The sequence below is a fragment of the Miniopterus natalensis genome, chromosome 2, assembly GCF_054644295.1.
Source record: "Miniopterus natalensis isolate mMinNat1 chromosome 2, mMinNat1.hap1, whole genome shotgun sequence".
NCBI classification, from domain to species: Eukaryota; Metazoa; Chordata; class Mammalia; order Chiroptera; family Miniopteridae; genus Miniopterus; species Miniopterus natalensis.
The window spans coordinates 150277304-150291680 of record NC_142082.1 but is presented as its reverse complement, the minus strand read 5'-3'; the positions used below and the strand labels follow the sequence as shown (position 1 = coordinate 150291680).

The 14377-nt window shown below is 37.7% G+C and overlaps 1 protein-coding gene across 1 annotated transcript in view; it reads right to left on the bottom strand.

Moving 5' to 3' along the window:
* The window catches only part of LOC107528362 (sucrase-isomaltase, intestinal-like), an 85910-nt gene extending 78905 nt beyond the window's left edge, over window positions 1-7005 (bottom strand). The window contains exons 1-2 of the mRNA XM_016201439.2: window positions 6933-7005; window positions 851-1370 (exon numbers count right to left, since the gene is read on the bottom strand). Coding sequence (XP_016056925.2) covers window positions 851-1370; window positions 6933-7005 — 593 coding nt within the window. The remainder of the gene's footprint in view (window positions 1-850; window positions 1371-6932) is intronic.
* Window positions 7006-14377: the final 7372 nt, after the last annotated feature.

Here is a 14377-nt window from a genome sequence, read left to right as displayed (position 1 = left end):
GTTAAGAGGAAATAGCTCATAAATTCCAAGTAGAAATTGAAGTAGAGTCACTTTTCCTAACACTCTGTGGAGCTCCAACTAAGTAAACGTTGTAAGTTTATATATTCCACGCATTGCCCCAAAAAAGCATCTTCAAAATCAAGATCTAGTCTCTGAAAATCAGCACAGGAATAAGTTTGTGAGGTTTTTTTTTAAAAGTGAGATTTAACCTATTAAATGTGGCCTTTCTCTTGAGAATCTTGATGAAAGGAAAATGACAATTCATTCTGCTCTTATAAAAGTTAAGCCTATCACTTGTGATTGAGTTATTTTTGTACTTATTAATTGGAAGAAGTACTCTAATTAATAAGTACCAAATGATGTTCAAGTATAATTTCTGATGTTCTGAAATAATTGCTGTCCAGGGCAACCTTTCATTCTGACTTTCTATATCATTTCGCTGAAAATTAAGTGCTGTGTCATGCTTTACAAAAGATATGCAACAATAAGAAGAAAAGGCTTCTTTCTAAAAGATTGACAGGATCGCATAAGAAATAAGAGTTTGACCCCAGCCCACAAAATAATGTTTCTGGCTCCGTGGCAGGGCCCACACAACCGACTGAGAAACAAGGGAGGGAGGTGGCACCCACTCTTCAGCAGGGGAGTGGGACAATGCTGGAGAAATAAAAAGTGTTAGGGAGCAAAAGCCACATACTTTAGGTTTTTTGATTCACCACGAAGGCTCAGATTTCTCAGGAGACAGCCAATAAAAGTAGATTAAAATCTCGGAGGTGAAGTGTAGACCAAGCAAGCCCGTGAGGCCGGACTGGAAAGCCCAGATGGTAGAAGCAAAGCTCTAGAAAGTACATACCTCCACCCTTGAGCTGTTTTTTGAGGTTCATCTTTCAGAGTGTAGCCTTGCGGACCATCGTCTGGGTAGAAGCACCAGGGGACACTGGCAATGGTTGTGGAACACCAGACACAGCCCTTCGCTTCACAGGCCTCTCGGGAAGCCCCTGGTTGCGGGTGGCAGTCAACGCGTTTCTGGATGGGGAATTTCAGGGAACAAGCAGCTTCCTCCTCGGACTTGAAGAAACAAAACGGGGCGGTGGTGTTCTCAGAGGCACACCAGTGACAGCCGCGGTTCACGCAGGCAGCTTCGTGGGCCCCCGCCTCGGGGTGACAGTCAATCCGTTGCGAGTCAGGGACCGCGGAACAGGAGTCCACCTTCTCAAAACACCAAGGGATGCCTGGGGTTTTCCACGGGGACCAGCAGCAGTTCCTGGCCAGACAGCTGGCTTCGGAAGCTCCTGGATCAGGGTGACAGTCCTTGCGGAGCTGGGGGGCCAGCGATGCCAAGCAGGAACTTGAGCAGACGGGCTGGACTAGAACTGAACCAAGGAGGGAAACAGGGCAAGGTAAGTGCAAGAAGATCTAGATCACTGATTGCCTAGTCATTAAGATACTTTGGTAGAGCTTTAAAAAATGAGTCTCTCAAAGTGCTTAGATTATGAATGGGATGGTTGGTGGATATTAAACAGTCCTATAAATTTGTCAGCCGAGGTAAAACAAAGCAAAGCAAAAAACTTACCCCTTCAATATGCAGCACTGACATCTTACTTTATCCCTCCTAATATTTCCAGCCTGCACATTCCGTGCTCTCTCCACAATCTTAGGCATCTGCCCATTACCATCTTCTAAATGTTACCAAGTAATTGCACAAGTCAATAAATTGCCTTTTCTGCTTCCTATATTTTCCTTCCTTTCTAGGCTGGATAGCAATTGTCAGTCTTCTACTGATAACAGTGCAGAAATATCTGTACATGTTTCCTCTACACTAACGAGGTAGTGTGTGTTACAAGTTGTTGAGTCAACTCCAGCTCCTGACGACCCTGTGAACGAGTGACGTCCACAATGTCCTGGCCTCCCTAACCCCGCTCAGCTCCTCCAGACTCATCCTATGAGTCTGTTATGGAGCCGACCCATCTCATATCCGGTCCTCCCCTTTTCCTGCTCCCTTCCATTTCCCCGGCATTATTGTCTTTTCTCAACAACCCTGCCTTTTCATGATGTGCCTGAAATAGGGCAGCTTCAGTTTTGTCATTTTTGCCTCCAATGATATTTCAGGCGTAATTTGCTCTAGGACTCACCTGTTCATCTTTCTTGCGGTCCAGGGTATCCACAGAGCTCTCCTCCAACACCATATTTCAAATCAATCAATTTTTATTTTCCCATTAGATATTAGACCCCACAAAAATGTCACAACACTGGTGTATTTTTATATCTTTTCTTTTGTGGCTTGCTATTTTTAAATGTCCTAGGTTGGTGTTGCAGATGGTGATGCTTTCATCGCTTTGGGTATTTGTGAGAGTTTTACGGTACTAATGCAATAAATGTCATGGATTATAAATCTTTTTCTCCATAAATTGGATAAAACATCTGAACATAGATACAATTCACCTCTTCATTCTGATCTCTTTTGTCATAAATAATTTCTAAACTATGTCTTTGTAAGTGAGGTCCATGTAACACCTGCCTCGGAATTGTCTATCAAATGATAAATGTGCACTCTCATCAGTACATGGCTGGTGGGGATAAAAAAAATTGCATGATTTCTATTGAAAGGAATTTGACAATATCTAGAAAATTACATAGGCTTTCACTTTTTGATCAAATACTATTTTTTAGGAATTTATCCCAAAGATACACAAAGATCTTTAGTGAAATATAATTTGTAATGGCAAATAATATACAAAATGTCCTTCAATACAGGACTGATTAAATAAATTAAGGGCAAGGAAGTCATAAAAAAGAAATGAGGAAACTTCTATATATTATATGGAATGATCTCCAACATATGTTAAGTAGAAAAAAACAAGGTTCAGGACAGTGTTTCTGATTGATACCTTTTCTGTAAAAATGAGGTAGGAGATGTGAATATATACTTGCATCTCTATAATTTCAAATAGAAACAATGGAAGGGTAAAAGAAAAATAACAAAAATAGTTACAACCACTATGGAAAACAGTATGGGGGTTCCTCAAAAAATTAAAAATGGAGTTGCCTTCTGACCCAGTGATTCCACTCCTAGGAATATACCCTAAGAATCCTGAAACACTAATCGGAAAGAATATAGGCAGCCTGATGTTCATAGCAGCCCAGTTTACAATAGCTAAGATCTGGAAACAGCCCAAGTGCCCATTGGTAGCTGAGTGGATAAAAAAGCTGTGGGACATTCACACCATGGAATACTACGCAGCTGTAAAGAAGAAGGATCTCGTACCCTTTGGGACAGTATGGATGGACCTGGAGAAAATTATGCTGAGTGAAATAAGCCAGGCAGAGAAAGACAAACATCACATGATCTCGCTTATATGTGGAATCTAAAGAACTTAATAAACTGATGAACAGACTAGACTCAATGACATGGAAGCATAGATGAGACTGACAAATGTCAGAGGGATGGAGGAGGGCGGGTGGGTGGAGGGGGAGAGAGTAACCAAAGAATTTATATGCATAGATGCACAAGCCAAGGACATGGACAATGGTGGGGAGAGGGACTGGGGAGGGGGATAGGATGGGGTGGAATGGGTCATTGGGGAGAAAAAGGGATGTCTATAATATTTTAAACAAAAATAAAATTAAAAAATAAAAATAAATAAATAAAATAAAATAGTTACATATTGGGGAAAAGAAGGAACAGGGCAAAGAAGATGACTCTCTAGCTGTATCTTGTTATATAGTTATGTAGATTTTTTTCTTGAAACCATGTCAATGTCTTAATCAAATTTTCAAGAAAAGAAATTTAATTTTAAAATAAATGTTTTAAAAAACTGAAACATATGCACCTACTTATTTTATCATGTTGGTATCATGTCCATACAGAAAAAAGGAATTACCACAAATAACTTTAAAGCAGATATTTTTATATCACTAATGGTATACATATATTTAAAGGGCAAACCACAAAGAAATCTTAACATGAATCTAGTGGTCATATTGTTATTATTAATACTGATGTTTTAATTTTTGAACTATTATGACTATATTGTAGTCTAAAGCAAATAAGTAATTATGTTACTGTTTCTAGGAAACAATATTTCAGCATAAGAAACTATATAATTTTTAAAAATAAAACGCTAATCATAATTTGATTTGAAAATATTAGCATAAAATAATTATTAATCATACTTTTATAAATATACATATTTTCTAGCTCTGTCTACTGCAAAAACTAGGAGCAATGACAACCCATTAGCAAGAAGTTCCTCTACCATCAACACCGGCTTCTAGATTCCACTCCTCACTAAAAGGAAAGGATTCATTCCTTGGGGCAAATGACTGATTTCTCATATAGGGTAAGGAATGTGTAAGGGGAGCCTAGGACATCTTTAGATTCTAGAAATGAAGGAAAGTGTCACACTTTACCAGCACCAACTTGAAGTGACTCTCAAGGGCATCAGATGGAACAATCCCAAGGATAAAGGACACTTCGTTGGATAGACACACAGATAGGTAAATAGTGTGTTTGTACATGATTGCCCAGACAAAAATTGGATATTGATTAGACTGAAAATTGAGAACTGAAGAGAAAGAATCATACATTATCCTGGGTTTCTTATATAAACTCTATTACAGGATTACCAAGCAGTTGATGAGAAGTTGTTTTTTTAAAATTAAATCCCAAATAGCAAATGCCATACAAGTTATAGAATTAGCCCCTACTTTACAACTGCTGATGAAATAATCTGTATATATAATGATCATCAATGGGTAGTAAAACCATAAAGTGGAAGTAGATGAAGACCTTTATAATGAAGGATCAGGCTGCCTCCACGTGATACACTGGTAAGTCTTAGCATCACAGAAAATGGTGTGCCTCCTCGTGTGATACAACAGGAACCTCACAGCCCCACTTGTGAAGTATTCCTGTCCAAAATTATTGAACAGCCCTGGCCTGGCTGGTTTTGCTCAGTGGTTAGAGCGCCAGCCCTAGGACTGAGGGGTCCCAAGTTCGATTCCCAGTCAAGGGCACTATCCCAGTCGGGCAATTACGGGAGGCAACCAATTGATACCTGTCTTTTTCTCTCTCTGTCTCTCTCCCTCTGTTTCTCTCTCTCCCCCTCCTCCCTCTCTTCCACTACCTCTAAAAAAAAAATTAAATGAAAAATTTTTTAAAATAAAAAAATAAATATATATATATATATATATATTGAACATGAACCTGTACAGGATTTAAATGGAATAGAAGTAATATTGGGGATAGAAGAACATTTAAATGACACCACCATGAAGAAATCAGCCAAATCTGGAATGTGGGACTTCCTTTAAAACAAATAATAACCTGATTTCCCCAACAAATCAATGGCATGAAGGGAAGGTGGTGGTAGAAGAAGCTGCTGTAGAATAAGAGACTTAAAAGCCTGAATAACCAAATGTAATGAGGAGATCTATGAACTTGAATGGAAAAAATTATATCTATTTCACTAATTCTAACTAAAATTTAGCATTTCCTTCACTTGTGAAGTAGGCAACAAATCATAGCAGCATTCAAAGTACACATCACTTTATCACAAATAGATATCAGATATCTCAGACATTTTTGTATCACACTATAGTCATGTATATATCTGATGTTATTTAAATTCACTATACTTTTGAAATTATGGTATTTTTGAGACCAGATGCTAGATCTTATTATCTAATGCATTAATAAAGAAGCACATTTATTGGTGTATCGCAAATTATAAGAATTTTTCAATATAATTAGCTTCATCTGCAATCCTACATATTTTATTTTATGGACTTAAAAACTCTTCTAAAAAAGGATTGCTATACTTCACCAGGCTACCATAGGCGCACAGACATGGGCACACAGGCACACACATACTCATGCACAAACGTTCAGAACCCCTCCAAAACTCTGTGTACCCACCTGCCCCCAGGAATCGCATTGCCCAGGAGCCTGTAAATTGCAGTTAGAAGACTACTGCTCTTTACCACATAATTGAATTGGTCCTTAAACTTTTCCTCCTTACAACTTTCCACAATACCAAATGCCAGTCCAACAAATAGAAAACTCATTATCTCATTTTTGTTTTTCCAAAATTCAAACCAAGCAAAACATCACTAAATAAACAGCTTCACGCATAGATATCACACACTCATCATGCTAGCATCACAGTGCGCCGACCGCTGAATGCCAGTTACTATTTCGCCCATTCTGTCCACCTGCGCGCCCCATTCGGCTTCTCCTGCTTGGCACTGAAGGACTTGTCGCTGTCCCACTGTTCTGAGTTCCCCTTTCTTATTCTGCATCAACTGTAGGGAATTGCGCCCAGGGTCGAGCACGGCTCTGATACCTGAGGAGCTGCTGTATAACTTCAGATAAGCCACATATTTAAAATAGCAGTGACAAAGCTTAGCTCATAAATTCTGAGTTAACTGCCTCTCTCTTATGATTACTAAGTTAATGCAGAATATATAGTAATTTATATAATATGCAGATATCATGGTTAAGGACTTGAACCGACCCTACAGCTATATGATCCTTGTTGAAATCTTAGTTCTAACACTTACTAGGTATGTCCTGGGACAAAGTACTTTACTTTGCTCTGCAGAGCAGGAATGGAAATGGCACCTGCCTCATGGAATTTTGTGACATTAAATCAATCAATACATGGAAAGACTTTTAGTCAGCAGCCGGCACATCCCTCTTGGTATGTTAGCTGTTGTTTTACATATATAGTGCTTAGCACAATCAAATGGCATATGCTAAAAATATCTAATTGTTATTATTAATAAATAGGGAACCCTTAAGTTCCTTTTGGAAATCCATCAAGGGCAAGAGATACGAAACATTAAAAATTAGATAGGCTGATTTACCACTTTTTAAATTAAGTTTTGATTAAAAATTTATTAAAAGAAACATTTTCAAACAGTAAGTTTCTTACCTGCCAGAACCATGGAACAAACACAGAGAAGTCTTACGGCCTTCATGGTCCCAGAAAAGTGACCCTTGTTCATGGTATGTGATGTATTTATATGAACAATTTGAATAAATTGTTTGGCCTTGAATTTTTTCTACAGAGCCACGAGGCCAAGAACAACTGCTTGAAAGTCTACAGGATTATCAGTGGCTGACACTACCATGTAATGGAAAGACATGAGATTAGCGTGCAGGTGGCCTGGAGTTTAATCTAGCTCTCCGTTGGTTGTGGTAATGGACGTGTCATTTAACCTCTACGAGTCGAGATTTCTTCATCTGTGTAATGGATATAAGGCCTACCCTGCCTATTTTGTGGGGTTGGAAGGAAGATCAAAGTTATAACATTACATCCATAAGAAGGTGAACATCAGTGAAAAGTCATCTTCTCCTCTGACATGTCCTAGGTCCCTTGACCTACTGAAGGAAATAACAACTAGGTAAGAGAAGTGCAAATGAATTATAACTTTTTCTTTCTGAACTTTAAAATTTCCAGTTCTCTGGGTATTTTAAGCTATTCCTGGTTGAGCAAAAATTTCAATCACTGTACTTTAAGTGTCAGCATAAAAGGGTTGGGAGAGTTTATATAGAAGACAACTCAGGTTAACCGAAGTCATAAGATTTTATAACCCATCAATATTCAGCAACGCCTTATCATCCTGCATATAAGCAAACAGGCAACTCCATATGCAGTGAAATTTAGGAAGGTGTCTTCTAGTGTCCTTTCCCTCACTAACAAACCACAGCATAAGACATTTTCTCCCACCCAGAAAGTCTCAGCTTTAAGGCTATAGTTATATTTTCACTGGAAGTAATTTTAACTTAGGTGGAAAGGAACAGTTTAACTTTTTTTGTAAGTGGAAAGGAAGGATCCTGGGAGGAGAAAGCAAAGGACCTTCCACTACCAGGGATGGGGAACGTCCAGCCCAAGGGCCATATATGGCCTGCAAAATCAATTGATCTTACCCTGCCAAGGCCTCGCCAAAGAGAAGCAGTTCCAGCCATCACATTAGGGGTGAGTTAATTAAGTGTTTGACCAAATATAGCAGGCTAATTTTCAAGTTGATAATTTTGTATGGCCCTCGAATGATGTTATAACTATCCAAATGGCCCTTGGCAGAAAAAAGGTTCCCCACCCCTGCAACTAGTCCATCTATAATAATTGACTGGATTAGTTAACTATAAGAAGGAGAAGCCTGGAATCTAGTAAGAAGGGAGGGGAAAGGGGGGAAGTTGACATCAAACAGTGAAAAGCAAACAGAGGAAAAAGGCAAAGACAGACTTGTGTCTCAGTTTTACAAAAGAATCTCAATTGCCTTAGGTGGGAAACTGAATCTGTTGGCAAATACAGTGACATTTCCATCTGTAGCTGCCCAGGAATTCAGCTCTCTGTAATAATTTCTGTCTGGGCACAGCATCATTCAGAATGGAATAGAGGAGTTCAGAATCCCAGCGTCAAACAGCAGGGCCCACATCTGAACCGGAGCCGAACCACACCCCCATGATTTAAACGGGGCTGCTGAAGTGTGGGTAGGAAGAAATCTGCTACATTTACTACGTCACCAGACTGTCTTTTCTAATTCCAGCTGGCAAGGAAAAGCCTCACTACGCCGAGTCCTTGGTTACTGAGATAGGTGTGTATGGCCTAAGTCCTTGTATCAGGGGGACACAGATGATAGCTTCTCTAAAGGAATTATGAGCCCCACAGGGTACCGACACTTAAAAACCCAGTAAGTGCGACCGCTGACATGGCTCAGCGGTTGAGCATCGACCTAGGATCCAGGCGGTCGGGGTTCGACTCCCGGTCAGGGCACATGCCCGGGTTGCGGGCTTGATCCCCAGTGGGGGGCGTGCAGGAGGCAGCTGATCAATGACTCTCTCATCATTGATGTTTCTCTCTCTCTTCCTCTCTCTGAAATCAATAGACACATTTTTTAAATATAATAAAAAATAAATTACTTCTAAAAAAACCAAAAAACCCAGTAAGTACAACATTCACATTTATCATCCAGTTGAATATTTTTGTTGGTAAACTAATCATATTTATTTTTTCATCTGAGATAGACCCAACCAGGGCCCTTGAGAACAGTGACCCGCCACATCTTTATCTTACACTTTCAACTTCAAAGCCCTAATTTTCAGGTGGTTAATGTAAAAAGATCCTTGTAAATAGCACACATGAGGTAAAGGAGCTGGAATTTTAGGCACTTTTCAATCATATCAGTTATGAAATGCAAGGAACTATTTACTTGAAAAAAAATGTTCTACACATTTAAGAACTTGTCAAGCTCTTATGTAGCTGTAGCACCCTTATTTAAAAATCAAACAGTAGGACATAACCCATAACAAATTTGCCTTTATAGGGGAGGTCAAATATTAAAATTCAGACAGAATGGGAAAAATATTAGAGACCACAAAATCTTAGACTTGATTTGTTCTCAGTGCAGCAAATAGGAAATGGTAACATTTACTATACATTCATTCACATTACATATTTCACTAAATTTTCAAATCCATTCTAGAAGGACCAAGTTCAGTGTGTTTTAAAAAGAGAATTTTTGAAATCTAGATTATTGGGTGAAATTCAGAAATATGCCTGGTAATACTACTTGCATATATGGTATTACATATGCACTAATTTTAACTGTTTGCAAAAATAAATTAAAATAATGGGTGACTAGTAATAAGAGCACTTGTTCAAATGTCCTGTCATAAACTTAAAATGCCCATAACTATTTAGCTCACATGATATTTTCTGTTAGGTAGCAAAATTGTATATACACATATATTAATTTATCTTTACCCTACAGGTATACTTAAATTTCCCAGCTGTACTTACATATTTTAATTATTATTTCTATTTGCTTAATATATTCAAAGGAAGGAACAGATGTGTAAAAGTAAGTAATGTTATGATCATTCATAATTAGTTGCAGCAATCTCTCTAATTCCTTAGGATAAAGATTTCATGGTTTTGCAAGTTTTGTAGGCTGTTTTAAATCACTGTTTATAATATGAAAGCTTAAGGACAAGCCAGATTCCTCCCCAAGAGTTTATTAAAATAATTTATCTTAAAATCCCAATTAAAATAAAATTTTAATATCTTAAATATTTACTGTGGTACATATTTACTCACTTGATTATAATCACCCATTTCTGACAATCTCATCAACAGATTATGCTGATTACATAAAGCACCATATTTTTTATACATGTTAACAGTGAATTGCTATTTTAAGCATATATAAACAGAAATCCTAATGTGCTGCATCTCTCATTTCTCACATTGACATATAGATCAAAAACATCCATCAATTTCTGGGGTTCAGCATATTTAAGCAGCAAAACCAGCTGGTAAGAGCATTCTGGATATTAAATCTAAAAATGAAAGATATTGAAGTGAAATATTCAGGAGATAGTCTGATGAGGAAAATAGCTGGATCTCATAAAACAGCAGATATGGGGAAAGAAGGTCAGAGGTAAATCAGTGATCGCTTCAAACTTTTTCCTTAATATGCCAGTGATTTGGTGATGGCGGAATGAGAAAGCAGACAGGTGACAGCATTTTATTTATCACGTTCATGTAAATAATAGAATCAATCTGGGATACGGGTGCTCGCACACACACATTTCTTTTCCAGACCTTACAGAATTCAAAGATCGTCTTCAAAACATTTATACTGTATATAGTTTCCATTACGGATGTTCCCTAAGGGTGTGGTTTCTGCTCAGAAAACAAACTTCTGAAAGGTACATTTATTCACTCAATAAATATTTACTGAGTGCCTACTATGAGCCAAATGCTGCCCAGATACTGAGGACACAACACAAATCCTGCCCTCACAGACCAAGCAGAGTGACAAGTGCGGTGACCGGGGACCTCCTGGGAGGAGGGGGAGGGCACAGGAGACCCACCCCGCCCACGTCCACGGGGCACAGCTCTGACCAGCAACATCCGGGGGGTTTAACTGGGTCATAGCAACAAGATATCAGTGTATTTCTAGACAGGCCCAGACTTTCATCTGGTACTTGGTGTTTTCCTGTTACTTTTACATCGAAGTTTTAACAGCAGGCTAAAGCTGTTGATATTCTTTGTATGTTGGTTGGATTTTCTTCAAACATGTCAATGATTTTAGCAAGAAAAAGGGTGGGGGGAAATGACAGTGACTGAAAATAAACTGTCCTCCTTTGTGAATTCCTAGCTAAAGAAGGGACTATATCACTAACATGGATTACAAATTACGTCCCAATTTCCCAATGTAAGGAAAAATATAGAAGAGTAGATATAATGGAACATGATTCTAAGGAGGTACAAATGCATAGCCTAGTAGATATAATGGAACATGATTCTAAGGAGGTACAAATGCATAGCCTAACGCAGCTCACATTTTCCTCATGCTGACCCGGTAAGGAGGTGCTGTTGAGCAGAAGAGATAGACCACACATCTAACTTTTAAGGGGGGAAATATCTACTGCAATATTTGTTCTGTTCTTTTATTTTTTAGCATGTTTTTCTGAAGTATATCCTGTCTGTCACTCTCATAGCCTCCAAGGAACGAGCATAACCAGAAGGAAAGCTCAAACTGTGTAAACTGCCAGGATGTAGAGTCCCTTGGAGAATCGTCCTGCAAGGTCCCATGGAGCGCGTTCCACTTCACATTTCCAAACTTCGCAATGACACTTCTAGACTTGTCTTTCAATACCCTGCCCATCCTTCTCAAGCCTGTAATAAATCTTCTATTCTACTCCCCAGGCACAGATATAAACAATAAAGTTTACTGAGCTTCCGTCAAACTTTAACCAACAATCCTGAAAGTCCCCTTGTTTTAGTCAGATCATTCACAAAACTCGTTAAGGATCATTCTCCAAAAATGCCTTTATACAACAGGCAGTCAAATGCTTTTTTAAGTCAAGATGTATTTGATGTATTTGCTGTATTTGGTGACACCGGCAACAAGCACCTAGGAGAAATATATGTCTATTGGGTAAGATTCCTCCTACCAAAGCCACCTTGCAGTTTACCCATCTTATCATCTGAATGTTTGTAAATTGATTGAATATATTTATTTTTATTCATTTGAGTGAGAAGCTAACACCTGACAAACCAAGCAAATATTTACTTTAACCTGCAGGTTAACTAATCCTTAAAATTAATCAGGGCCTTGAATACTGCCAGTTTACAATATTGAGAAGTAATAATATTCAAGTTAAAAGTCTTCTGGACATTCCAGTCATTCACACCATAGTTGTTATAGTTGATCATTAAAGGTTTAGTTATTTTTCAACAGTGTCTCTCTAACGATTTTAGTCACTACTCCTCTTGTGTCCCCAAATCCTCACCTTGGGGACTTAATTGCCCCATCCTCCTTGGGGCAACTAATGTTTCAGAAGTTTCCTCTGATCAAGATTACCAATTCTATGTCCTGGTGCCTTGTTCTTGGTAGGCAATAGTAAGAGACAGTTGACTAAATGAATTCTTGTCAAATTATGTGAGTCTGAATGAGTGTGTGCACTATGCCTCTCACCCATGTTTGGCCATAAAGCAAATAAGTACTAGCCCCAAAGTGTAACTACAGTGACAATCCAAAACTCACCCTCTCATTTCCACCAATACTGTGCATTGCAAGTAGCTCATTCATCTACCTCAGTAAAGAAATGCTTTCATTTTTTATTACAACATTAATTATGAGAGCAAAAATTGAAATTACCAAATATCCAACAGCAGGAAAATAGCTAAATAGATTATGGTACTTCAATATGAAAGATGATTTTGCTGTTAATATCATATTTGTGAACACTTTTTAATAAGATGGGGAAAGATTTATAATACATCTTAAGCAAAAAGTAGGATGTGAAATGTTTTACAAGATCCCAAATTTGTAAATCTATGTGTGTGGTTTTCTCTGAATGGACATTTTTTAAAATATAAATTTATTTCTCATTTCTAACCATAGAAAATAGAAAAGAAGTCTTTTATTAAGAAAGTTACCTTGTTTTAGTATTTCCTTTACGTCCTTTGGATAGAAATCCTGAACAGTGTAACTGTCAGTATACGTAAAGTACAATCAGAATAAATTAAAAATAAATCCTTAAAAAGGAGGACTGACAAAGGCTTTTATGTCTATGACCTTTGGCCAGAAACTATGAAGGCAAGGGATTTTAAAAGTTGGGCTTATTTGTTAAGAAGAAAGAGTTGTGATGGAAAAAAGTGAGGTTATTTTCTAGTTTGGTGAAAAGTCTAACAGCATTCAGTGTTTTACAAAAAGAAATCGCCATTGGCAGCTTCATTAATTAAGCACTTTATTAGTCGAAGTGAGAACTTGAGACTTCCAGGGACATCATTCAGTGAAATTTCTCACTAGGGCAGACAGGCCCTTGTTAGCAAATCAAAGTTGTGGCAATTCACACATATGTGTGAAAGTCAAGCTTATCACTGTTTAATGAGGTGAAAGTAGAATTATAATAAACTGAGGAGACCTCAGTTCAAACAAAGGATACTACTTTAGCTAAGCAAACACAAAATACCATACAAGCTGAGTCTAGTGGCCCAAACAGTATTTTCCTCATTAAAAAAGCTGGAAGTTTTTCACAATGCATGTTGTGATTGCAGGTTACAGCATATGTGAAGATATCTTTTTTCCCATATGTTTAATGCATCATATCTGGAAGCTTCTAGTGAACTGGTTTTCATAAAATAGTCTTTAAATATTTTAGATGTTGTCCTGACTGGTTTGGCTCAGCTGGCTGGGTGTCGTTCTGTGCACCAAAAGGTTGGATTCCTGGTCAGAGCACAGCCTGGGTTGTGGGCTCATTTCCTTCACTCTCTCTCTCCCCCTCTCCCTTCCTCTTTCTCTCTAAAAATCAATAAAAATCTTTAAAAGAAAAAAAATTTAGATATTATTTTTTTCAAACAAAAGTAAATGATTAGATTTTATTATTTATATACGTATATGGAACTATATATATTTTAAAAACAAAATAAAACACAGGCAATTTGGGAAGGCAAGTTTCTATAGTCCTCAGTAAAGATGATTTGGTTCATTCTTCATTTTCATTTAAATTCTACAATTTGGTTACTAAGTTCTTAAAAAATCTAGCTGGAAATTTATTAAGAGTTGCCCTAATTTGTGGATTAATTTGGGGAGAAGTGACATTTTTATAATATTAATTTGTCCCATTGCAGTGCATAGAATGTCAGAAATTTATCCAGATCACCTTCTATATCCTTCATTAGAGTTTAAAGTTTTTCTGCCTAAGGGGCTGGGGTATTTTTAGTTTAGTTGGTGTCAGTATATATCATGGTCTTATTGCTATCATACTTAGAAAATTAAATTTTATGAGTTTTTCCCCCAAAATATTTTAAAAGGGAAGATTATAGGCTTTTAAAAAATAATAATAATAACATTTATCTTC